General features: G+C 58.9%; 2 protein-coding genes and 3 non-coding genes across 6 annotated transcripts; 4 read left to right on the top strand and 1 right to left on the bottom strand.

The window, feature by feature from the left end:
- Positions 1–263: 263 nt before the first annotated feature.
- LOC104139182 (uncharacterized) lies at positions 264–23,198 on the bottom strand. The gene is made up of 23 exons (XM_068923838.1): positions 22,410–23,198; positions 21,410–21,505; positions 20,743–20,973; positions 20,522–20,544; positions 19,998–20,113; positions 19,420–19,449; positions 18,317–18,823; positions 17,496–17,566; positions 16,539–16,667; positions 16,232–16,318; positions 15,551–15,609; positions 15,170–15,297; positions 14,677–14,807; positions 14,258–14,441; positions 11,659–11,959; positions 11,024–11,137; positions 9,989–10,354; positions 6,432–7,593; positions 4,730–4,825; positions 4,316–4,546; positions 3,529–3,551; positions 2,649–2,776; positions 264–2,108 (listed from the first exon to the last, which is right to left on the bottom strand). Exons 1-23 carry the CDS (start codon positions 23,076–23,078, stop codon positions 1,591–1,593), a joined length of 5,400 nt encoding a protein of 1,799 aa, XP_068779939.1. The 5' UTR covers positions 23,079–23,198; the 3' UTR covers positions 264–1,590.
- On the top strand, positions 8,733–8,805 carry TRNAK-CUU (transfer RNA lysine (anticodon CUU)). The gene has a single exon. It is a non-coding gene; the product is annotated as a tRNA-Lys (tRNA).
- TRNAV-CAC (transfer RNA valine (anticodon CAC)) lies at positions 8,962–9,034 on the top strand. The gene has a single exon. It is a non-coding gene; the product is annotated as a tRNA-Val (tRNA).
- Positions 9,420–9,492, top strand: TRNAK-CUU (transfer RNA lysine (anticodon CUU)). The gene has a single exon. It is a non-coding gene; the product is annotated as a tRNA-Lys (tRNA).
- LOC104139181 (zinc finger protein RFP-like) lies at positions 9,733–15,120 on the top strand. Of its 2 annotated transcripts, none has more exons than XM_068923810.1 (7): positions 9,733–10,371; positions 10,884–10,976; positions 11,778–12,008; positions 12,304–12,326; positions 12,686–12,801; positions 13,377–13,469; positions 13,957–15,120. In XM_068923810.1, exons 1-7 carry the CDS (start codon positions 9,955–9,957, stop codon positions 14,550–14,552), a joined length of 1,569 nt encoding a protein of 522 aa, XP_068779911.1. In that variant the 5' UTR covers positions 9,733–9,954; the 3' UTR covers positions 14,553–15,120. The 2 variants fall into 2 exon arrangements, with proteins under 2 accessions (XP_068779911.1, XP_068779912.1); XM_068923811.1 differs by having other exon boundaries at positions 9,735–10,371; positions 13,440–13,469.
- Positions 23,199–23,438: the final 240 nt, after the last annotated feature.

Here is a 23,438-nt window from a genome sequence, read left to right as displayed (position 1 = left end):
AGCCGCTTTGGGAAGCGGTACCAGCGCGCGGCTCTGGGCCTGAACCTAATCTCACTACTACGATTAGGTCAAGATTAAACCTAGTGTTGTTATTAAGTCCCATCTGCTTATCAGCGGGCTCTCAGAGCATCTAACAGGAGCTAACAGGCAGCCTGGGGGACCTGGCTCCCAAGTCCCATGGGCTGCTCAAGCCAGACTTACTTGGAAACGGCTCCCAGCTGTTTCAGGCCTCCAACAGGATGTCAGTAAGCAAGAGACTCAGGTTTACAACCTTATTCTTTATTATTATTATTATTTCTTGACATTTCAAAAAACTAAATCTCCATTTAATTCTCATTTTAGCCAAAAATATTTTGAACTAGCTCTGTAATGCCAGCAGGAAAAAAAAAAATACCAATCCACCAACGAAAAGAAGAAAAACACAACAGGTGCAGTCAGAGTCTCTAGTTGGGACAGGATTCAGCTGGAAACTCAACAGCAGCCAAGGAAAAAAAAAAAAAAAACAAAAAAGGGAGAGAAAATAAATATCCCCACCTCAGAGAGCTCTCGAGCTGCGAGGGGAAACAGGAGACCGGTTCCCACCGCCGCGGCCTGGAGCGCGCGCCGAGCGAGGAAGGCTGGTGACGCAGCGCCGCCGCGGCTCCGGCCGGCAGCCCGACCCCAACAGGTCTCGACTCCGGAAGGGGGGGGGGGGGGGAGAAAAAAACCCAAAAAAACCCACCTATTTGCACTCTCCCTGGCCCAGGCAGCCCCGTATAAAGTGCCAGGCCCACAAGAAAGGGTTACAAAGGAGACGGCTGGGGTTCGGAGGGCGGATCCGGTGACCCGGACTCGGGGCCGGATGGAGGAAGAGCAGGGAGGAGGCAAGGACGGGAGAGACACGGGGAAGGCGAGCAAGTGCCGGAACAGGAGAACGTCGCGGGTTAAAGCGGGTTCGACTCGAGGTCCGAATGCCAGCCAGGCGCGGAGGAGGAGATGCTCGAAGCAAATCCCGCCGCTGCCGAGGAACCCAGGCTCCTAAGCACCTTGGCGCAACGAGGCTTTGGAAAGCGCTGCCGGGAGTTCGGGGGGCCAAGAGCCAGCGCTCGCTCCTCGACATACGGACCCGCGGGAGCGCTAGGGCTCGAGCCGCGTGTCCGAGGAGAGCGGCACGTACCTCAACACCCGACGCGCGGGCGCAGGGCGAGCGCGCTGCAAAGCTTAACACGTCCACTGGGAAAGGTAGAGAGAAGTCCCTGGCGGCAAGAGGCAGAGGGAAAACGCCTGCTTCCCCTCCCCAGCCGGCCGGCAGCGTTAACTCTTCCCTCCTCCGGACGCAAACCGCCTGCGGAACGGCTTTGGCCGGCTGCGAAGGTCGCGGCAAGATCTCGGCAAGGAGCTGGCACCAGGACGGAGTCGGGCCGGGGTTGGGGGAAGGAGGAAGACGCCTTGTGAGCAAGCAGGTGCAAGAAGACAAGTGCAGCGTTGGATCCCCGAAAAGAGACCCGAGGGGAAAGGGGGAGCGTGGCCGTGTGCAAGGCCGGATCCCAGGGTGAGGCCGGATCCGGCGTGGGTAGAGGCGGCCGACGGGAGGACGACGACGGCTGGCCGTCAGGCACAGATTTTGATGCGGGTGCCCTTGGCCAGGATGCGGAAGAAGGGGAAGATGCGCTCGTGGAAGGAGGCGTTGAAGGTGTGGATGTGGGTCATGCTCTCGGCGTTGTAGAAGCAGAGCTGGCCCCGCTCGTAGTCCAGGTAGACGCCGAAGCGTCGGGGCCGCTCGCTGGGCGACAGGGCCGTCTGCTCCGTGGCCGTGAGCGCCTGGTACTTCTTCCCGTTGGTGCCCACGCACCAGATCTCCCGCTTCTGGTGGGGGCCCACGGCCTTCTCTTTACGGCGAGCTGTCTCGCGGGCCGCCCCCACCGCCCAGCCTCTCCGGCCTCCCACTTCTACCTCCCAGTAGTGGCGCCCGGTGGTGAAACCCTGGGAACCCAGCACGCAGTAATCCGAATCGAAGCGCTTGGGGTTGTCCGGCAGCTCCTGGCGCCGCTCGCCCAGCTTGACGCTGCGCCGGTCCAGGGAGAGGCTCAGGCGGGGGTGGGCAGTGTCGGGGTCCAGGGTCACGTCGGCTACGAGGGCGACGAAGGGAGGGCACAGTTAGAAGCTGGGGGTTGCTCCCCCCTCGGATCGCAGCTCCGAGCTTTTCCCTCCTTGGTTCCCAACCCCGAGTCCTCGCCCGCACACGTACCCGCGGCGTGACCAGCGGCCCCCTCCCCATGGCACAACCCACTGTTAGCAGCTCTGGATCCGACCCCGTTGGGGGCACGGGGAGAAGAGACAGCTACGTTACGGGGTGGGGATTCGGACGGAGGGACAGAGCTCAGGAAGGGGAAGACATGCCGAGGAAGGCCAGAACAGGCAGATTGCAGCCCAGGATTTGGGGAACCAGCAGAGCGAGGGATAAAGGGGGGCGACTCGAGGGATGGCGGCGCAGCGTGGCTGGAAGGAGGATCCCTCCCTCCCCAGGCATCCAGCAGAACTGGGGGAAAGGAAAGACACCGCAGACCGGAGGGAGGGATCAGGGGAATTTCCCCAGGACCTCGCTCCAGCTGACGAGCCGGACTGTCCCTCTGGAAGGGTCGGGAGCAGAGCAGCCGGGTCTCGCTCACCTTGAGGGACTTTGCTGAAGACTTTCTCCATCTTTCTCATCACCACATCCTGCAGGAAGTAGTTGCGGTATTTCTTCCCCACGTCCACTGGCACCATCTCGGGCTCCTGGAACTTGATGTTCTCGCATCTGCCGGGGAAGCGGGCATTCGGTGAGGTGGGACAGGACGCGCGCTCGGGGCGGGGGAAAGGTAAAGGCGCGGCGGCTTTGGGCTCTCGGCACATCTGCGTTCCTCAGCTGAGGCAGGTGCATGATGGGAAAATCCAGCCCGCTATCCCATAATGCTTCAGCAAAGGAGAACAAAGCAGCCTGGAAAACCGCACGCAGCCAATCCGCGCAACAGAAGGCTCGAGAAGGAAAAACCACAGCGGGGCAGAGATGAGCCGAACCGGTTACGCTGGTACAGCCGGCGCTCCTCGGCCGCGCGAGGCAGCCGAACCTCCCGGCGTCCGGCTGCGGGGAGATGCGTGCCGCGCTCGACCGCGTTAAGTGCCGGAGAGCAGCTGGAGGCTTTCCCGTTGCTGCCTGTCCCTTTTACGAGGTGACTAAAACGACCCTCGTAGACTTACGAGCAGCTCCCGGGACACGAGGTCTGCGCGGGCGCATCCAGCTCTCCTCCCAAAAAGTGGCTGCCAGGTGTCGTGAGGGACTCCGAGACCTCTGCTCCCCTCCGCTACGCGCTCCCCAACTCCCGTTACATCCCACAGGCCACACAGCCAAGAGTTCCTGCCATCACGTTACTCTGACAGCAGCCACAGCTGAGTTTTCTCTTGTGCTACCCAATCCCAGCCTGGAGAAGTGCCCGCTTAAAACAAAAGCGAAAGGGCTTTTCAACGCAAAAGCTATTCACAGCGAGAAGACGGGAACAGAAAGTCACTGACCTGATAAAAGTACCTTTGATGTCCTGCAAAAGGAGGCAGCGGCGTGAGAAGGGAGGGAGAAGACAGACGAAGAAAAGCAAGATTAGGGAGGACTGACACTGATCCCCTTGTCATTCACACTAAATCCTCTTAGCGGCCGTGATCGAGCACCGCGTTAAAGTGTAACGATCCAGTCACCCCAACGAACAGGATGGGCCCCGTCCCACAGTCGGGCGACGGGCCTGAGATTTACTGGTGGTGGTGGGGGGGGAACATCCCTCAGATTCACCCTTGGTGGAGGTTTTCCTCCTCCATCCGCTCTCAGGACACCCCGCTACCACCGGTGCTGGATCCCAGACCTCTCGGGGCGTCCCCTTCCCTTCCCTCCCCGTTTTCTGTCGTTCCCGTGATCGTTGCGATCGCTCCCATCCGGCTGACAGGACCGAGAGAGAGGGGGAAGGATCTAGTCCACCAGGTGAGGGATGTCTCCTGGGAAAGCCAAGTCCGGTCCCCTCTTTGCAGCTCCGCTTATTCCCACCGCAAACAGCGCCGCCTCGCCCTGAGGACGGGCCGGATCTGCCCCAGATCTGCAGCTGCTAGCAGAGCTGAGCGAGGCTGCAAGCAGGGTAGAGTTCACGGTTCAGAGATCAACTCTGTGAATCATCCAACTTTACAGCTCCCTTTGGGAAGGTTCAGAAAACATCTGGGAGGGAGCACAGTTCCCACATCGCAGCAGCAGGACCCTGCCCTCCACCCCGGGATTCCCGGCCAGCCTCGTCCCTCTTCCCATCCCCGGGATGGGGAAGACCTTGAGCAGCTGCAGCCCGTCCTGTTTGCTCTTGTCCTCTGCCTCGGCGATGAGCCGGCCGAGGGCCGCGCTCTGCTCCTCCAGCTGGCTGATGTTGCTGCTCTGGCGGGCCAGCAAGCTCTCGTAGCGCTCCTCCAACTGGTGCAAGAGCAGGACCTGCTCTCCGATGAGGAACTGGTGCAGCAGCTCAAAGTCAGACTCAAACTCCTTGATCTCCAGCTTCATCTTGTCCTGCAGAGCGGGGGAGCGGGAGGAAAGGCTTAACGGGAAGGCTGGGGACTGGTCCATCCTCTTACCTGTTGGAGGGCTGCTTATTTTTTGGCAGGACAGTGGAAGACAGAGGTGGGAAATGAAACAACTGGGAAAGGAAGCACGCGATCACCTGCTACGCTCGGAGGAGCGTCCGGCTCTTACCCTCAGCTCCGTGATCTTCTCCTCCTCGCTCGATTTCTGCTTCAGGACTGCGTCCAGCTTCTTCTTCAGGGGCTCCAGGTGGCTTTGGAGTTTGTTCTGAGAGAGAGGGAAACCTGTCTCAGGAATCCTTGGCTCAGACAAGATCCTCCTCCTGTTTCGGTCACTAACTCCGTGGTAGAGTCGAAAACTGAACTTTCTGCCCAACCTTCAGACCACTTCCCTTTTTCCTTCTGTAAACAATCATGCTGGGAACATGCTTTAATTAGAAAGCTAAAAAAAATCCTGCCCCAGCCAGACCAGGGGATGTCCAGAAACGTCGGACCCACGGCGGCCAGGCACCAACTGTTCGACGCGTGGCCCAAGCCAGCATCCTGGCTGCGTCCAAGCCGTCGTGCTCCCGCTGGGTTGAATCCTCTCATCGGATACAACCGAGGCCTTGACGCTCCCAGCTCAGGAAGCGCAGAGCGGTCTGCGCTCCTAAACTCCGAATTTTTCGGCACGAGTTTACACACCAAGCTGAGACCATCCTTTCAGCCTGTCCTTTTTCGGCAGCGGTACGATCTGAAATCGATTTAAGCCAGCGATGAACGCGCTCCCTGAATCGCCAGTTGCAATCCTGCACAACGAATCGGCTTTGGGGTTTCCGAGAACCACCGTTTTTTGGGGTTCCCGAGAACCGCCGCTTCTGGCTCGCCAGCCCCCAAAGACTCGCAATCTGCCAAGAGCTCGGCCCTTCACAAAAAGCGGGTTTGAATATCCCCTTTTTTGCCTCTTCCAACGTACGCGGGATCTTTCCCCGTGGCAAAGAAAAGGGGAACGGACTGAACCTACCCAGCGACGCTGGCCACGCTGCGACGCCCCAGCACGAGACGCGGGAACGAGGCGCCTCCGTCACCTTCCTTCCCAGCCTCCCTCATCCCTCCTGGACGCAAACGTCTCCCAGGGCCTGAACCGCCTACCGCGGCCCCAGAAAAATCCCGCGGGGCTCAAAGGGATCGGCTCCCGTTGCGAGCTGGCTCCAGCTACAACCACGCGCGGCAGCGATTCCTCCGAGACTTCCAGGCGAGGTACAAGCTGCCCGAGCCCTTTGGATATTAGAAGGGCTGAAGACGGGTGCGCGCTCCCTTCTCGCGGGAGGCCGAAGGAGGAAGACGTGCAAGAAACCCAACCCCCGAGACACGGGGTAACCAGCAGCCTGAGCGACTCGGCGCTCGTCGTCCCCTCCCCGTCCGTCCTGTTCTCCCGCCGCGCTTCGTTTCGGGGGGCGCCGGGTAACGCGGGACCAGCACGGCCTGGGCATCTCCGACCGGGAACGGCAGCAGGACTTCCCTGCTAAATCCCCGGCGAGCGATCGCGGAGGTCTCCGCTGCCAGGGGGTTGGCGTCGGCCTTGGGAGACCCTCATCGGCCGGGCCGAGCGGCAAGGCCGGGGACAACTCGGGAAGAGCTTGCAACGGCGCGAACGCGCCGGCAACTCGGGCGCCGGTTTCAACCCGCTTCAGCCTCCGAGGGGCTTCACCGAACCACGCGGGACAAGCGCCTCCGCAAGCCGTCTAGGAATCCCGCCGGACGCTTGGCGAGCCTGGCGCCCCGCGGCGGCCCCATCTTCCCCCTTTACGCCCCGCGGCGAACCCGCTGCCCCTGCTCGATCTCCCGAGCCGTCGCCTCCCGCCCCCGAAAACCAACCCGCCGCCGCCTCGTACCTTGTAATCCTGAACCACCTCCTCGAGCGGGACGACGCTGTGATGCTTGTGGCTCCGGGACTCCCTGCACACCACGCAGATGGCTTGCTCGTCCACCTCGCAGAAGAGTTTGAGGGGTTCCTGGTGCTTCTCGCACAGGTTCGGAGAGCCTTGGCCGCCCGCCGCCGCCAGAGCCCCGGGGCCGCCGGCGGCGGAGCCCGAGGCCGAAGGGCCGGCCGCGGGTGGAGCGAGGCGCTGCGGGTGCGGGTGCAGCTGGCGGATGATTTGCACCATGTTGGCCAGCTGGAGGTTAGGTCGGAAATTCCTCTGGAAAAAGGTTTTGCGGCATTGCGGGCAGGTAAAGGTCTGGAGGCGTCGAGGCCGCGTGGCCAGCACAGGCGGAGGGGGCGTCTGCACCTCCTCCTCTTCCTCCTCCACCTCCTCCTCTTCCTCCACGTCTTCCTCCATCACATCCTCATCGTAGTCCTCGTCCCCAAAGTAAAGCTCCCCCCCAACCCCGCCGTCCCAAACGTCCTCCTCCACGGGGACTTCCCACAGATCGGCGTCGTCGTCTTCCTCGCTCCACATGTCCTCCTCCTCCTCCTCCTCGGGCCCGCCGTCTTCCTCCTCTTCCTCCTGCTCCACGTCCAGCTCGTCGTCGTCGAGCTCGTCCTCGTCGTCCTCCAGGTCGTCTTCCAGCACGTCTCCCATGCCCCCGTCCCCGCCACCGGCGGCCCCCGTCCCCGCCTCGTACTCCGCCTCGCCCCCCCACAGCTGCGAGATGCACACGCGGCAGAAGTTGTGCCCGCAGCCGATGGAGACGGGGTCCACGAAGTAGTCCAAGCAGATGGCGCAGATGGCTTCCTCCTGCAGCGTCTCCACGGGGTTCAGGCGCCCGCCGGAGCCCCCCGAAGGGACCCCGTCTCCCAGGACTGCCGCAGCCGCCATGGAGGCCGGGGGGCACAAGAGGCTCTCCTCCTCGCCCGTTGGCAGCGGCCGCCGGGGTCCCGAGCTTTTTGGTTTTTTGGGGGGGGGGGGATCAGGGCGACCTCGAGGGTGGGCGCCGGCGCGACGCCGGACGGGCTTGGCAGCCCCCCACCCCGGCGCCGGCCGGGCCCTGGGATCCTGCTTCCTCTTCCTACCCCCTCTCGCTCCCCCCACCCCCCAAGCCCCCAGCAGCGAAAATTAAACCTCCCCTGCCCAAAACTGGCTCCGGGCTTCACTCCGGCCTTACCCCAGCCCCCCGGCGGCCCCCCGGCACCTACCTCAGCCCCACAGAGACCCCCTGGCACCTACCCCAGCCCCACGGCAGCTCCCCGGCACCTACCCCAGCCCCACAGAGACCCCCCAGCACCTACCCCAGCCCCACGGCAGCTCCCCAGCACCTACCCCAGCCCCACGGCAGCTCCCTCGATCCCCAGCACCTACCCCAGCCCCACAGCGACCCCCTGGCACCTACCCCAGCCCCACAGCGACCCCCTGGCACCTACCCCAGCCCCACGGCGGCTCCCTCGACCCCCAGCACCTGCCCCAGCCCCACACGGCGGCTCCCCCGCCAACAACCAGCCGCCAACCGGGCCCGGGTCTAGGCCTCGCTGTCGCCCTCCCCACCGGGGCCGGGCCCCGGGCTAGGCCTCACCGCCGCCCGGCTCTGCCCGCCGCCCCCCAACCCCGCAGCCGGGCCTGGCCTCGCTCCTGCCCCCGGGATCCCCCCCCCCGCCTCGGCCTCGGCTCTTCCCCAGCCCCAGCCGGGCCCGGAGGTGCCGCCGCCGCCGCTCCGGCACCGCCTCGCTGCTCGCCGGTCCGGGCGCGAGGGGAGGCGCTCTATCTCCCCCCTCCCAACCCGCCTCCGCCGCTCTCTATGGTACGAGGCTCCGCCGACTTCCGCTTTCCGGCTCCCGCCGCCCCCCTCCCGCCCCTCCTTTCACGTCACCTGACCGGAAGCCGGCGGCTGGTTGCTAAGCGACTGGGCCAGGCGGGAAGTGGGCGGGAGGCGCTCTAGCCGCCCCCACGGTCGCCGCCGCTGCTCGGCGGGCCGCGTTGCCGTAGGAACGGCGGCGCCCCGCTGTCCACCGCCGTCTCTGTAGCCGCGGCAGAGGCACCGGATAGGCCGCCTCCGCGCTCACCGGAAACGAGGGAGAGGAGGCAACGGGCTCGTCTACCCTCGTCTCGTTGCTCTGGGAGGTCTGGGAGAAGGGGCGGCGACGGCCGTCGCCCGGCCTATCAGAGCGGGGCCTGAGGGGGAGTGGGCGGGACCTCGGCGGGGAAGGGGCGGGGCCGTGGGAGGGCCGTCAGCGCCGCGCCCCAGTGCCGGCCACCGCCGCCCGGCTAGCTCAGTCGGTAGAGCATGAGACTCTTAATCTCAGGGTCGTGGGTTCGAGCCCCACGCTGGGCGCTTGAGCTTTTTCATTATTTTTATTTTTTTTTAAACTTTTTTCGCCGTTAATCGCCCCGATCCGCCGTGTCCCGCCGAGGCGCGGGGCAGCCCCCCCCCCCCCCGGGGCCGCCTGGCGCTGAGCCGTAAGCCCGAGGGGAAAAGCCCCGGCCGTGGGTTTCTGTAGTGTAGTGGTTATCACGTTCGCCTCACACGCGAAAGGTCCCCGGTTCGAGACCGGGCAGAAACACGCCGCGCTGGTTTCTTTTTTTATTTTATTTTCCCCCTTCTTTTTCGGCTTTCAAACCCGCATTTTCAGCTCTAGCACACCGTAGCTTTGCAATTTATAGTGCGGCAAAGCCGGGTAAGCGCCAGCGGCGTGGGCAGCGCGGTCCCGCCCCGCTATGGCCAAGCCCCCCCCAGGGGAACCTTAATTAAAAAGCAATTACGGCGCTGATTAACACGAAGGCAACGCTAACGCTCCGAGGGCCCCCGCGTCCCTGCGGCCGCCCCTGGCTGCCCGTCGCTGCAATCCGCCGCTCTTAGCTAATTACCGCTAATTAGCAGCCGGCCGGTGGCCCCGGCGCTCGCGGCGCCGGCGTCGGGCGGGAGGGAGGCGCTGGGCGCGCGCGGCCGCCCGGCTAGCTCAGTCGGTAGAGCATGAGACTCTTAATCTCAGGGTCGTGGGTTCGAGCCCCACGTTGGGCGCTTGAGTTTTTCGTGGGTTTTTTTTTTTTTTTGTTTCTTTGGGGTTTGGGGGGGGGTGTTTTTTTGTGGTTTTTGTGTTTTTTGTGTGTTTTTTTTGGTGGTTTTTGTGTTTTTTTTGGTGGTTTTTGTGTTTTTTTTGGTGGTTTTTGTGTTTTGGTGGTTTTGGGGTGTTTTGGGGTTGTTTTTTTTTTTTTCGCCTCGCCCCGTGATGCAACCGGCCACACCCCAAACCAACCCCATTCCCCGAAAACACCTAGAACCTCCCCCCGCAAAAGAACTCTCTTCCTCCTAAATAGCGCGCACCCCCATGTTCCTTCCCCCCCTCCCCAAAGACCCCCATGGGCCAAGCAGCTCCGTGCATATATATGTATTTAATTAAAAGACCCGCAAATCAGGCTGCTCGGGGCAGAGGGGGGGAGCAGCTTCCCCGAAGCGTTTCGGGGTCCACCCATTTCTCCGGCCATGGCCGCGGCGCCGAGCCCCGCCGCCGACCTACGCGGCGAAGCCTCCTGCTCCATCTGCCTGGGCTTCTTCCAGGACCCCGTCTCCATCCACTGCGGCCACAACTTCTGCCGCCTCTGCATCGCCCGCTGCTGGGACGGGCTGGAGGCCGATTTCTCCTGCCCTCGGTGCCGGCAGACGGCTCAGCAGAAGAGTTTCCGACCCAGCAGGGAGCTGGCAAACATCGCCGAAATCGCCCGGCAGCTGCACCCCACCGGCGGGACGGCGGGACGGGGCGGCTCGTGCGAGAAGCACCGGGAGGCCCTGAAGCTCTTCTGCAAAGAGGACCGCCGGCCCGTCTGCCCGGCGTGCGCCCGCTCCCAGGCTCACCGCTCGCACGCCGTCGTCCCCGTCGAAGAGGCTGCCCGGGAATACAAGGTACGGCTGGCGCCTTCCCGGCCCCCGAAAAAAAAAAAAAACCAACCCTTTCCGGGGCCAAAGCGCGGCGGTTTGGGCGCATCTGCTTTCTGCGCCCTCTGCGAAGGGGGATTTCGGGGTGTTACCCCCACGCGCTTCCTCTTTGCGGTGTATAAGCACGTTTGTTTTCCCCACAATGTGGATTTATTTCCCCCCCCCCCCGTTTTAATTTATCGATCTGTGCCAACAGCCGGGACAAAAGAAAGGAAAACAATTCTTCGTCGCCTTTTCCTGAACTCCGTCGCTGCCTTGAGCGCGCTGAAATAGGAGCAGCGATAGATGGTCGGAAATACATGAGCGTGCCTAAGAATTCCTCATCTATTTCGAGGCGATTAAACCAGGAATTGAAGACAGCTCTGCTCACTTGCCCGGCGTTTTGACAAAGTGACTCCCCGTATCACCTAGAAGATGCTTTAGGTGGAGGACAAGGATCTTTCTCAGCCTCTTGCAGAACATCTTTTCTTTTTGCTCAGGAAGAAATCCAGGCCCGTCTGCAGGCGCTCAAGGAAGAGAGAGAAAAATGCCTGGAAAGCAGGAAATCCGGAGAAAGGAGGAGCTCATATCTGGTAGGTGCCCTTCAACAGGAGCCTGTCTCCCCCCACCCACCCCACACCGAGGCTGCACTGCAGTATTTTGAGGCCGGATCTGGTCTATTCGGTTGCTTTGCTCCAGGGAGGAGGATACACCGCGATACCCTCGAAGAAGGGGCAGGTTGGGAGCGATGAGCCTACGGGCAGGGCAACCAAACCGTCCTGCTATCTCATCTCCCAGGCCTCCTCGCCGGCCTCCCTTCCCTTCGCGGGGCGGTTTGCAGTTTGTGCTGGGCCCCGGCCAACCCTGTCCTTATCTGCCGGGGTTTCGAGTCAGCTGGAGCCCACGATCCCTGCGCCGGGGAGATAATTGCGCGGCCGCCGTTGGCGGGGTCCCCCAAGCCCTGCAAGGAGGCATGGAGCTGAGGGAACAGCTCGTGGGCAGCCCCAAGCCTGGTGTAGACAGATTGGCTGTCGGGGTTTTTTTCTTCCCCTGGACTCTGTACACCTCCCTCCAGTTTGGAGTCCCTCTTCTGGCTCTTGTTTTGAGGCTGCACCTCCCGAGTAGCCCCGGGCGTTATCTGAATCTCCAGCAAGATGGTTTTGTCTCGTTTGGGGTAAAATTCACCCTCGCGTTCCAGGGTGCAACGTCACAAGGGAGCGAAAGCCCCTGAGGACCTGCCGTCTCCAACCCCGCTGAGGGCCTCGAAGTTTTCACCTGTTTCTCTTGGGGGTGGTGGGAGAGGTTTTTAAAGACTGCTGTGGCATTTCTTCTTCCGCATGGGGAAGTCTCCTGTCGCTCTTCCTTTGGTCTCCATCTCTGTCCCATCCCGGCAGGAGAAAACCAAAGATGAGAGGGAGAAGATAGTGCGTGAATTTGAGCATTTGCACCAGTTTTTGAAGGACCAAGAGCACCTCCTTCTGACCCGGCTGGCAAACCTGGACAGGGCCATCACAAAAGTCCAGGAGGAAGCCACAGCGAAGATCACAGAGGAGATGTGCCACCTCGACACCCTGATCTGGGAGATGGAGGGGAAATTCCAGCAGCCGGCAAGTGAATTCCTGCAGGTGAGAGCCCAGAGCATCCAGGCTGGTGGGAGAAGTAGGAACAGAGCAAAGGATGAGACCTGGGAGCCCAAACTCAGCCCCTCCAGAGCATGCATGAATGCACCGATTAATTGGCAAATCCTATCCGTGGTGGCTGCATGTGAATTCCCCGGTCTGTTCTTGCATTGCTGCAAACATCATGCCACAGGCAGGGTCTTCCTTGGCTATTGCATTGCCATAAAAACACATCAACTTTGTAAGAAGAATGATGTTTAAGCATTCCTCTCCTCTGTCTCTCCCTCTCTCTCCCCCCCAGGACATCCGAAGTCTCCTGAGTAGGTACTTGGCTCCTTCTCACTTTCCCCACACTCTGGGATGCTTGGAGAGCTTTGGATGCCGTGTGGGTGAATCCTGAGGTCCCGTTTCCAAGCCAGATCCATGCAATCAACAGCTCGGCCCCCTGCAACCGCAACGTGGCCCTTTGGGTTCGCAACCACCCCTTCAGCAACTGCTTGGAGGGGCCCCAAGGGCAATAAACTGCAAAGGAGCAGGGCAGGGGGTGAGGGCCCATGTTTGCTCCCAAATAAGTTTATCTTGATGGTTCGGTCCCCTCCATCCCATAGCTTCTCCCTAATGACTTAATGAGGATAAGCTGCTGAGTGTTTAAGTGCATCACACAGGTTTTGCTCTCCCTGCAGCTGTGAGAAGATGAAGTTCAACCCTCCCGTGGACATTTCCCCTGAGCTGGAAAGAAGGCTTGAAGAGTTTGTTCAGAAAAACGTCCGTGTTAGATGCACCCTGAGGAAATGCCAAGGTACTGAGCAGGGTTAGGAGAGGGCACGTTGCCTCGCGTGCCCAATGTCTGGGAGAAACCAAGTTCTCGTGTGCCAGCTGCTAATGCAAAATCCACCTAGGAACCGTTGCAAACAAATGCAGCTGAAACTTGTAATCAGAGAAAGACACTGACAGTTTTTCCCTGAGCAAAATGAGTTGGTTGGGGAGCAGAGACGAGCCAGGTTCCCTCCTCCTCGCCCTGCTTGTCCCGTGTGAAAAGCAAATTGAAATGGAGCGGCTCGGACAGTTGGTTGTTCCCACCACTTCCAAACTGGTGGCAAAAAAAAAAAACCTTAAGCTCCATGTGGGTGTAGAGCTGGGGAGCGATGCTACAACCTGCAGGACAAGTCGCTCTCGGCGCCTCTTTACCAGCGTGAGACGATGAGTTTGGCCTAGCCAGGAGGTTCCCCTCACCTGCCTGGTGGAGTTGTGTAGTTGTCACGGGGTCGGTACTTGCACCAGAGCGGGTCGCGCCAGGCTGTTTGCAGCCAGCCAAGCTCTTGCGCCCTTGAGTCTCTCTTTAGCTCTTTTGCCTCCCCAACCTGAACGATGAAGCTGAACCGCAGCACGTTTGCCTGACGTATGAACCTGATACTGTGAACTCTCTCTCCTCTCTAGACAGCCTGATGTTTAAATTGCAAGAGCCAAGTAAGTCGACCGTGGCTGGCAAGGGATGGGGTTGGGGGAGATTGAGTTTAGGGGTTGGGGGAGAGGCTCCCTGGAAGCCTCCCTGGAGTCCCCTAGGGAGAGGAAGGGGCGGGTGACAGTGGTCTGATGCTGTGATGTTCCTGCTGCATCCTATAATCCCAAATGCTCCTCTGGGACCATAAAAAGGGAAGACCTGAGAGGCACGCTTGTGCATGTGTGCCTCCCCTTCCGTCCCTTGCCTTCATCCCCTTCCCCTGGAGTCTGTCCTCTCCCCCTTCCTCCCAGGGGCATCTCTGCTGGAGAACCTCAAGCCTGGTGCCCCTTTGGTGCCAGCCCCAGGCCTGTCCGTACCACCCCATGAAGCATCCAGAGCTGGTAGAGGCAGGAGAGCAGGGACTGTCCCAGCTGCCAGGAGCAGGAGAAACATCTTGGGCATCTAGGCTTGTGCCCTACCTCTGACACACCAGTTCTGTCTCTTGTCCTTCAGCCAACGTGACCCTGGATCCAGCCACGGCTCACTCCAACCTCCACCTCTCTGAGGACCGGAAACAAGCCAAGGGCCACCTCGCACAGCAGGACCTTCCCGACAACCCCGAGAGATTTGACTTTGAGCCCTGCGTGCTGGGCTGCGAGGGCTTCACCTCCGGGAAGCATTTCTGGGAGGTAGAGGTAGGGCAGGGGGGTGTCTGGGCCCTGGGAGTGGCCCGAGAGTCGGTGAAGAGGAAGGGGCAGATCAGCCTGACCCCCAAGGAGGGGGTCTGGGCGCTGGAAGCATACCACTCTCTTACCTCCCCCCGTGCCAACCTGCGCCTCAACCCGCTTCCCAGGAGGATACGGGTCTCCCTGGACTATGAAGCGGGACGGGTGGCGTTTTTCAGCACGGATGACGAGACGCCCATCTTGGTTTATAGCAGGGCCTCGTTCAACGGCGAGAGGGTCGTCCCCTGGTTCAAGATGGGGATAGGGGCGCGTCTGCGAGAAATCACCCAACACCCGCCCTCAGAGGACCAGTCCGTGGCTGGGCAGCTCATGTCCCCTCTGGACTGGGTGGGGTTCGGGTCTCCCCTCAGGATCTGTTCTTGAAGTTCTCCTCAGGATCTGTTCTTGAGGTTCCCATCAATCAGATCTCAAAAAAAAGGGGGGGGGGGAAAAAAAGGACACGCAGGATGACAACTCCCACGCGACGCCAGCTCTTCACCATGCTTACTCGGTGCACCGCGATGAACGCAGCGAGCAGGCGACTCAGGGACTCGCTGTTCACCTCCTGCGTCCCTCTCCGCTGCGAGCTGGTGGCGTGGTACCTCCGGGAGTACGGGGGTGACTTCTCATTTAGTTTACCTTTAACCAGACTGAATCTCTCTGATAAGCCTCTAGCTCTTTCCAACGTGTTTTGTTCCTTTCCGGCACCAGTTGCGAGGCACGTCCCGAGTCTGTCCTGCAGAAGGAGATGGCCTTTCACTGTAAATAGCAAAGCCTGATTTGGTTTGGAGAGCTGGTCTCTGTCTCTGATTGGGTTTCTGATATTTATTTTAAATAAAAAACCCATTTCTGTCTTGCACTCTCCTCCTCTCCTTGGATGCATTATTCTGGATTTATTTGCCTTTGGGTCTATAAAAATCAAGAACAGCTGCACCAGGTGGGGACACCTCACTTCCCCTCTCACCTTCTCATGGTCGGCCTCTCCAGCCGTTGGGGCTCACTTTGCAGGCAGTGAAGAGAAACAAACTCATCCCTGTTGACCGGGTCATCCCTGTTGACCAGGTCATCCCTGTTGACCAGGATGGACAGGACAGGATACCAGTGACTAAGCTGATTAGATATTCCTTGACTGCAAAAGAAGCTGGAGTGACTAGGTGAAACAGTGGTGCTGGCCTTTGTCAGCTGACTCACCTGAACAGATTCCCCGAAAAACTGCTTATTTTCTTCTGAGGAAACCCAAAAGAGGAAGAGGCCTCACTGAAATAAGTGAGTTATCAATTATAGAACTGAGAAGGGGAACCAAAAGAGAGAGTAGGAGGGAGCGGGGGAAGTCGGGCTCAGAAAAATATATGTATGACAAAGCCCTATCTCAGCATCCCCACCGAGAGCATGAGTAGGACCCATCCCAGGACATCCCATGCAGGAACGACTTCTGCTGAGCCTGCATCATGGAAGAAAGAGGGGAAATAGGAGCAGAAAAGGACAATGCTCCTATACGTCACCCCATAAGTTTTGTCCGGATGCTGAAACCAAATCCACTTTTCCCACCTGAGAAGTGGGAAAAGTTGAGATGAACATGACATGATAGGCCATCGGAGCAGGGAGGATGGGAGAAAAACCTCTGCACGAGCTGAGGGCAAGCTCTTGATCTGCTCTGCAAGGATGTTTGTGGGTTGCTGTAGATCCTTAAAGCACGGCGCTCACCAGAAACAAGGCACAAAACACCGAGTCCCAGCAAAACTCTAAGTTCACGCAAGTGTGTTTGTGCCTTTTATCCAGGGACAATGATTTTCCTCCAAAACGTACGTTGCTCTTTTGCGTCGGGTTTGATTCCACCCTCCCCTAAGACTTCTTCAGGAATTCAAGAGGAGTTGGTAGGGATTCAGGTTCACCCGTGATCTCCTCCTGTGGGAAATGCCTTTCCATGTGCTCGCAATGGTCTTTCCCACCCCACTGCTCCTTTGTTTGCATCTTAAAAGGGAGGGAGAGAAGCTGAGCATGGGCAGACTGTGCTTGGATTTCAGAGACTCCGCAGGTTCCTGGGAGGACACAAGCTGGAAGACCTGAAAGATGAACTCGAGAAGAGGCAGACAAAAAATACCACCAAACTCCCGGAGGAGATTTCTCATCTGGACACCGTGACGCAAGAGCTGGAAGAGAAGAATCAGCAGTCAGCGAGTGAATTTTTCCAGGTGAGTTTATAGCCTTTCAAAGAGAAAATCCTGGGGGAAAATGCTTACATCGGATAGCTCAGGGTTTAGTTAGCTGCACTTCCCGAGTTCAAGTTTGCACGTGTTCCCTTCAAGCCTGAAAACCCTAAGAAGAGCGGCAGGTGGGATCTGCTGCTTTCCTTCGCCACCGCTGTCTCACCCACTTGATATCATCACCGAGCTGATTTGCCACCGTCGTGGCAGGGGGCATCACAGATCTGCAGTCGCAACCACCACTGGGCTTGGGACTTCTGTTAGCCTTGGATGAGGACATCGGTCCTGGGACAGGCTGGGGGAGGGATGCTTTCACGGCGCGCAGCCTTGTGTAGCGGCAGAGAGATGCTCCTGGGCGTTTCTGAGACCTTCGTTGCCTGTGTCCGGGTGCAGCAGCTCCCAATGGGCTGGGAGCCAAACTCCAGCTGGCAGGGTGCCTGATCCATCCCACAGTACCCGAGTAAGGAGAGCAGGACAAGGAAGCCCCAAATCCAGGGCATCAGTCCACAGGGATGAGGCAGGTCCAGGGACAAGCCAGGAAGCCAGCCCATGGGTCGGGGTTCAGGTCAGCAGGGTCCGTGGCCAGGTACGGTTACAGCTAGGGCCAAGCACGGCGAGTGGATTGACCTAATTCATTGCCCTGTCTTCAAATTTTAGCTACTTTTAAAACCATACGGTTACCCGAACCGGTCTGGTCTTGTTCTGCAGTTGATTCTTGCTGGAAGAGGCAAACTGCTCGACGCTTTGCTGCATTTAGGTCCCACATATCATCGCTTTCTGTCATTCTTCTACCCTCACTATTTCTTTTTGGCCCAACGTATGAAGTATCCCAAAGTCTGCAGAAAGGTCTACTATTCTCATTACTGGGCATTCACTGTGCACCTTTCCTTCTTGTCTTTTTTTGGTTAAGAACAGCTTTTCTGCTCCATGCGCAGCACCTGGCACGCGGGAGGGTCCTGCCAGTCCATTTCCCCTTCTGCCCTGGGACCTTTCTGCCCCTTGACACCACCCCAGATCCTGCAGACCCCATCCAGCATCTAGGGGGGCATAGGAAGGGGCAGGTCAGCCTCTGGCCCAAAGGGGGGGATCTGAGCGGGGAGAGAAGCGGGGCGGCCAAACCTACGCCGGAGGGCCGGTGGCGTTTTTCGATGCCGAGGAAGGGGGGGGCCTCACGTCCCAGCTCTGGATGCGTCCCTGAGACACGGAGAGCAGCGATCCCCCTTTCCGCTGCCTCAGGGGACAACCGCGTGGCCACGGCACTCTTCCCACCACCTCCGGGACCAGAGGTGCACGGGGAGCACAAGAAATGGGGGGGCTTTTGCTTTACCCACGGGGGACTTTGGCTTGCGCCTTGCAAGCCAAAGAAGAAGAGCTGAGTCCAAGAGAAGCGCGGCAAAGGGAAGGGAAAAGCTCTGGAGAAGAGACCCCCCAGGGCGTGGAAATGGGAGAGATCATTAACAATAATAAAAATACATAATTTTCTCCTCTCCATCCTTCTTTCCGGGTGGTGTAAGAACCGGATCTGGGCAGAGCCTGTCCCTCAGGTGATTAGATGTTCCTCTGTCCCTTCATTCGCTCATTGAGCCACAGTTTGCTACCCGCTGAATAAGCAGACACAGAAGAACGTCACAGCATGGAGGAAATCTTTATACGCCGTCGAAACCCGAGGTCTGCAGAACCAGTCGGACAGCAGACTGGTGCAAGGCCTTGTGGTGCAAAAAGGGCTCCGCTTGGCGCCCGCTGATGCCCCAAACTGGTGATTATAGACCCGCAAAGGTGCTTAACCCTTTGGGATCGCAGAGAACGGGAAGAGAGGCCTGAAAGGCCAAGTAGGAATTTGGCAGCCAGGAGTCCTCCAAAACCTGCTGGGACTAGCCATGTTGGGGACAAAGAAAACCCATGTTTGGGGGAGAACAGAGCTTTCTCTCCTCATGCTTCAGGGGCACAAGGTGATCTGGGACCCCTCACTCCAGACCAGGAACCAGGGGTGAATCTTCTCCCCTTTGAATGAGGCTGCTGGGAAAGTGAAGATCAGGGCCCTCTTATCAGCATCAAAAAATGACACTTGGCCCCTCTCATAGTGCAGGGAGACCCGGACCCTCCTGGGGACCTGGCGCCAGGACAGAGCTGTGCGCTCAAGGGAGGTGAGAGCCCAAAACTGGCCCTCACAGAGGCCCATGGACCACAGCTCAACTTCGGGGCTCTCGCCGGTCTCGTCCCTCCTCTTCACAGACTCCCTGGCCACCCCTACGGCCCAGGAACCTTTTGGTTCCACCTCCACTTCCCAGCAGTGACGCCCGGAGGCGATTCCCTCGCAGCCCAGCACGCAGGGGTCGGTGGCGAATCCCTCAGCAGCCAGGTCCTGCTGGGCATCTTCCCACCTCACGCTCCTCCCATCCTCGGACACGACGAGCTGGGGGTGAGCCGTGGCTGGATCCAGGGTCACCTTCACTGCAAGGAGGGGAGAGCAGAGCGTCAAAGAGAAGGCCAAGTTTTCCACCACCCGGCTCTGCTTGCCACCTCCCAGGGCATTGAGTCCCTGCCAGGGGTGAGCAGGGCTGTCCCACAGCTCCGTCCACCCCATCCCCTGGGATGCTGCTCCGCTCCCAGCAACGGGATGGGGAAAGCAGGACCCAGGCAAGCATCAGAAGAGCGTCAGGTTCAGACACGTCCCCGGGCAGAAGGGAAAGGGGCAGAGCAAGAGCGCGAACAAACCCCATGGCAAGAGGAGGAGACATCAGCCCCAGGTGTGGGGAGACCCCTTTTTTGCCTAGGGGCCAAAACAAGCGTGTCCTTCCCTGAACGTACCAGTGCAAAGGGACAGTAGGTCCTCACCCATCTTAGCAGCTCCATTGCAAAAAAATTAATCCGGGAGCATCTTAGGGTGAGTATTCCCCCACTCCTTACGGTGTTTCCCCCATCTTCATCGGTTTCTTTTGAGGCATCTTCCCCAAGTGAACCACCCTCCAGCTCATGACCCAGCCCATGATGGGCTCAGCCTTCCCTTTCCCCTTCCCACTGCCTTCCGTTCCAGCAGAGGGACTTACTCTTTTCAGGCAGCTCAAACATCAGGATGTCTGGAAAAGGGGAGAAAAGGGACATGAGACATCCGATGTAACGCAGGCATCAGTGGAGGCATGGACGCAAAGAGAGGTTAGGTTGGGTTTGGTTTTTTTTTGGCCACGCTGAGCTCGCACCTTGGGTGAAGCAGCTGCAGGGAGACGGACGAGCGTTGTGCAAGTCAAGGAGACCAAAAGTAAACAAGGAGGGGCAAGGGTTAGGCCTCGTGCCATTTCCCCAAAGCTTGGGATTTCAAAGTCATTGTCAAGCGCAGGTTGTCCCCAGAGAAGTGAGCGAACGCCAGATGTTTTAGGGGTGCGCAGCAGCATATGTCCACCCCAGGCTGCAGATACAGCTGGTGAGATCTAGTGGTGCATCTACTTGCAAGCGCCTGGGTGACTCTGCAAAGGGAGCTGGGCTGCATTACAGCTCTAAGAACAGCCTGAAAACATGCTGAAAAAGCCTTTTGCCCTGAAAAAGTCCATCGTGACTTTTCCCCGATGCCAATAATTTTACGTTCCCGCAGATACTACTCCAGCCTCCCACCCCAGCCCATGCTCAATACCTTGGAAGTTCCTCAGAGTCTCCTTCAGAGCAACACTTTTGTCCCTGAAGTGACTGATTTTCTTTTCCAGCTCTGGAAGAATCAATGGGGGCTGCTGGAAATTTTCCTTCTCGTACCTAGAGAGGGAGAGAGGAAAGAGGTGAGGACCCACCTCCTCAGGGGAAAGCCAAGAAATCTTTCTAGCACGTGCCTAGCTGGTATGTTAGGAGGTAGCACAGACTTTAATAAGCATATTGTACATTCAGAGCTGGGTAAAATGTTTATTTTAGGTCATTAAAACTTAGCACTTGGCCATCTCTCACCACTAACGGTCTGGGAGCAGTGATCCCAGTGGACCAGAGAGGAAGAGTTTCTCCTACAGACCCCAGGCATGCAAGCTAGGTTTGTCTTCACGGACTGCAGCTCTGAACGTTTGGCCTCTGCTTGGTAGAGGCTTTCCGGTACCTGGGCAGCCCTGCTGAACACCAGGTCCAAACCCCCTCCCCAATCTAGGGTCAGGAGGAGAAGCTGAGGAAGCCCCATACCTGCTCAGGGTGCTTCTGATGTCCTGGAAGGGAGAGAAGAAAACTCAGTGAATAGGGATGTTGACGGCAAACCATCTACTGCAACCCCAAAAGCGTGGATGGGGCTTTGGAGCAGAGCACAGACTGCGGTTGGCTGCATCGTGGAATAATACCCAGAGCCAAAACAATAGCCAGGAAGTAGAGCGAAAGCTTAGCTCTCTCTCCATTCCTGACCTCCTCACCTGTAAAAATTCACTCGCTGGTTGCCGGCATTTCTCCTCCATCTCCTGGATCAAGGTGTCCAGACAGGAGATGTCCTTAGTGAGGCTGGTGATGTTTTCTTCCTGCATTTTCTCAACATCTCTATCCAGTTGCCCCAGCTGGGCCAGCAGATGACGTGCCTGGTCCTCCAGGAAGAGACGCAACCGTTCAAATTCGGACAAAATTTTCTGCCGCTCGGCTTCGGTCTTCTCCTGTTAGGAGGTGACACAGGAAGGGAAGAGCAGGATGAGGAAGGACATAGCAAAGTCCTGCACGTGCAAATAGCTACACCCCTAGAAATAGTCAGTGCCTGCCGTGTCCTAAAACGTCCCCGCCTTGGTGTCCAGCTGCAAACCCGAAGACTTGCAACGCGTCCCGTACTCAGGCAAGCACGGTTCTCCAGCCAGAGCAAACTCACTCAGCTTTTGCCTCATTGAGCAACCGAATCCCTTACAAGACTCCAGGCTCTGCCTGTTATTGTCCCCCCACCAGCCAGTGGGAAGTCCTGCAGCCTTTGGTTCAGTACCTCCAAAGGGAGCCCCCCCCCCCCCCAACGCAGAGCAGCACACGCGCCCACACAGCATCTTGTCTCGAGCCAAAAGGTGACATCCAGCCTCCCGTCCCTCCTCGTGGAAAACTGACACCTACCAAATATTCCCAGTTCCTCCTCATTTCAGCCTCTCGAAATGCCAGGAGTTTGTCTCTGTCTTCCTTCAGGGCTTGCAGATGGGCCTGGATCTGTCCCTGAGGAAAGAAAAAGGACTCCTCGTCCGTGGAGGCTGGGGACAGCCTATCTCCCATCACTACCTGGATCTTCCCAGGCTTGAGGGTCGCTTACAGTCTTTCTTCAGCTTGGCATGGGGTAGGGACCACGCTTGGTGGAAACGCCCCTTGGTCCAGCCCTGCTGGAGGGACATGTGAAGAGGAGAGCCAGGTAAGGAGGGCAGGCTTGGGACAGGAGATACACCAGGCATCTTGACTTCTTTTCCAACCACACAAAACAGTGGGGAGGGGATTGCACTGCGGGCAGCTCCACAGCTTCTCCTTGGATTTCTCCTGCGGTCCAGAAGAATACCAAGCTCGACAGCTTGGAGCACTTTAAACGGCAAGAAATGCCACAAAGCAAACAAAGCTTTCTGCATCCCTCATTGGATCCTTTCTTGAGATGGTTTGACTGACTAGTGAGAAAAATATCCCTTTTTCAAGCCAGGCTAGTTTTCTGCTGGCTAGGAGAGCGCAGGAAGATCTACAGATGGTCCAGGAAGCCCCAGAGCTGGACACAGGGGCTTTTGCAGCTCAGAGCAGAGGAGGAAGACCTCACCATTTCAGCCACAGAGTATCTTTAGACCAGCGACTACTAAAGATACTAAACCAGGCCTGCTCGAGCTGAGAACCGAGAGAGCGGAAACACCGGTGCGCTCTGCTCTGTCATTTTGAAACGGGTAACTTCGCTCTGGAGGAAGAGTGGGGGGCAAATAGCCGGGGGGGGGGGACAACGCTTCTGCCCCCAGTAGCGGCGATGTCAAATCGTGCCACCTCGATGACAACTTGGAGGCAGGACGTTGCCTGATGGCAACGTGGCAATGAGGGGACCGTCGCGTCCCCACCTGGATCCTCAGGCACGTGTCCCTGGAAAGATCTCCCTTACCTTGTATTCCTGGACAGCCTCCGGCACCGGCAGCATGGTGTGAGCGCGGTGAGCCCGGGACTCCCTGCAGACCACGCAGATGAGGGCTTCGTCTTCTTTGCAGAAGATCTTCAGAGGCTCTCGGTGCCTCTGGCATCCTTCTTCCTCCGCCGCTTCTCCTCTGGCCGCCTGCAGGCTCAGGCGCTTAGCGATTTCGAGCACTCGCGCCAGCTCCCGGTTGGGCCGGAAATTTCTCTCCGGGGCCGTCTCCCGGCACTGGGGGCAGGAGAAGTTGGTGGTGGACCACTCCCAGCAGCGGGTGATGCAGGAACGGCAGAAGTTGTGGCCGCAGTGGATGGAGACGGGGTCTCGGAAATACTCCAGGCAGATGGAGCAGGAGGCTTCGCTGGGCAGCGCGGCGGCGGGGCTCGGCGCCGCCATGGGGGCCCCCCCCGCGCCAGCCGAAACGCGAGCTGGCCCCACTTTCATTTTCCTCCGGCCCCCGCTGAGCGAGGGAAAGGCGTTTCCTGCCACCCCCAGCGCTCGGGGTGGGGGCAGAGCCAGCACCGAGGCCGGGGCTGAGAAAGGGGAGAACGTCAAGGATGTCCGAAGGCCTCCTGGCTGTGGACCCCAAAGAGGTCCCCCCAGCCCACACCTTGTCCCCCCCCCCCAAAAAAAAAAACTACCCATAGCTTGACAAGGAGGAAGGCAAGGGAGATGTAGCGCTGCCAACCCGGTGGGTGAGACCAAGGGATGAGCTGGGGAGCAAGGTGGGCACGGGAGCAAAGACGATGACTTGGGGAAGGAGATTTTGGGGGGGGGGGAAAGGAAGGGGATCCACGGGAAAAGCGCAGAAGTGGGAGGGGGACTCGGGAAGGGACTTGCATATCACAGGGAGGGAGAGCGAAGTCCAAAGTGGGGGGGCTGAGGTCGCACCCCACCTGGGGAAAGGGCAGGAGGGTCTGCAGCTCCCAGGTGGAGCCGGCAGAAGGAACATCTTGCCCTTGCTCCTGGCTCCAGGGAAGAGCATCAACCCTTCGCGTCCCTCCC

The sequence above is a fragment of the Struthio camelus genome, chromosome 36 (assembly GCF_040807025.1).
Source record: "Struthio camelus isolate bStrCam1 chromosome 36, bStrCam1.hap1, whole genome shotgun sequence".
In the NCBI taxonomy this organism is placed as follows: Eukaryota; Metazoa; Chordata; class Aves; order Struthioniformes; family Struthionidae; genus Struthio; species Struthio camelus.
This window is presented reverse-complemented; position numbering and strand designations above follow the sequence as displayed.

Coding starts and splice junctions, on each gene's coding strand:
- LOC104139181 (XM_068923810.1), top strand. CDS start 9,955: ATGGCCGCGGCGCCGAGCCCCGCCGCCGACCTACGCGGCGAAGCCTCC. Junction 10,372..10,883: donor AGGCTGCCCGGGAATACAAG/GTACGGCTGGCG, acceptor CTTTTTGCTCAG/GAAGAAATCCAGGCCCGTCT. Junction 12,327..12,685: donor ATCCGAAGTCTCCTGAGTAG/GTACTTGGCTCC, acceptor CTCTCCCTGCAG/CTGTGAGAAGATGAAGTTCA.
- LOC104139182 (XM_068923838.1), bottom strand. CDS start 23,078: ATGGGTAGTTTTTTTTTTTGGGGGGGGGGGACAAGGTGTGGGCTGGGG. Junction 15,298..15,550: donor GGGTCCTACTCATGCTCTCG/GTGGGGATGCTG, acceptor CTTCTTTTGCAG/TCAAGGAATATCTAATCAGC. Junction 7,594..9,988: donor GGAGCAGGAGGCTTCGCCGC/GTAGGTCGGCGG, acceptor GGAGGTTTAATT/TTCGCTGCTGGGGGCTTGGG.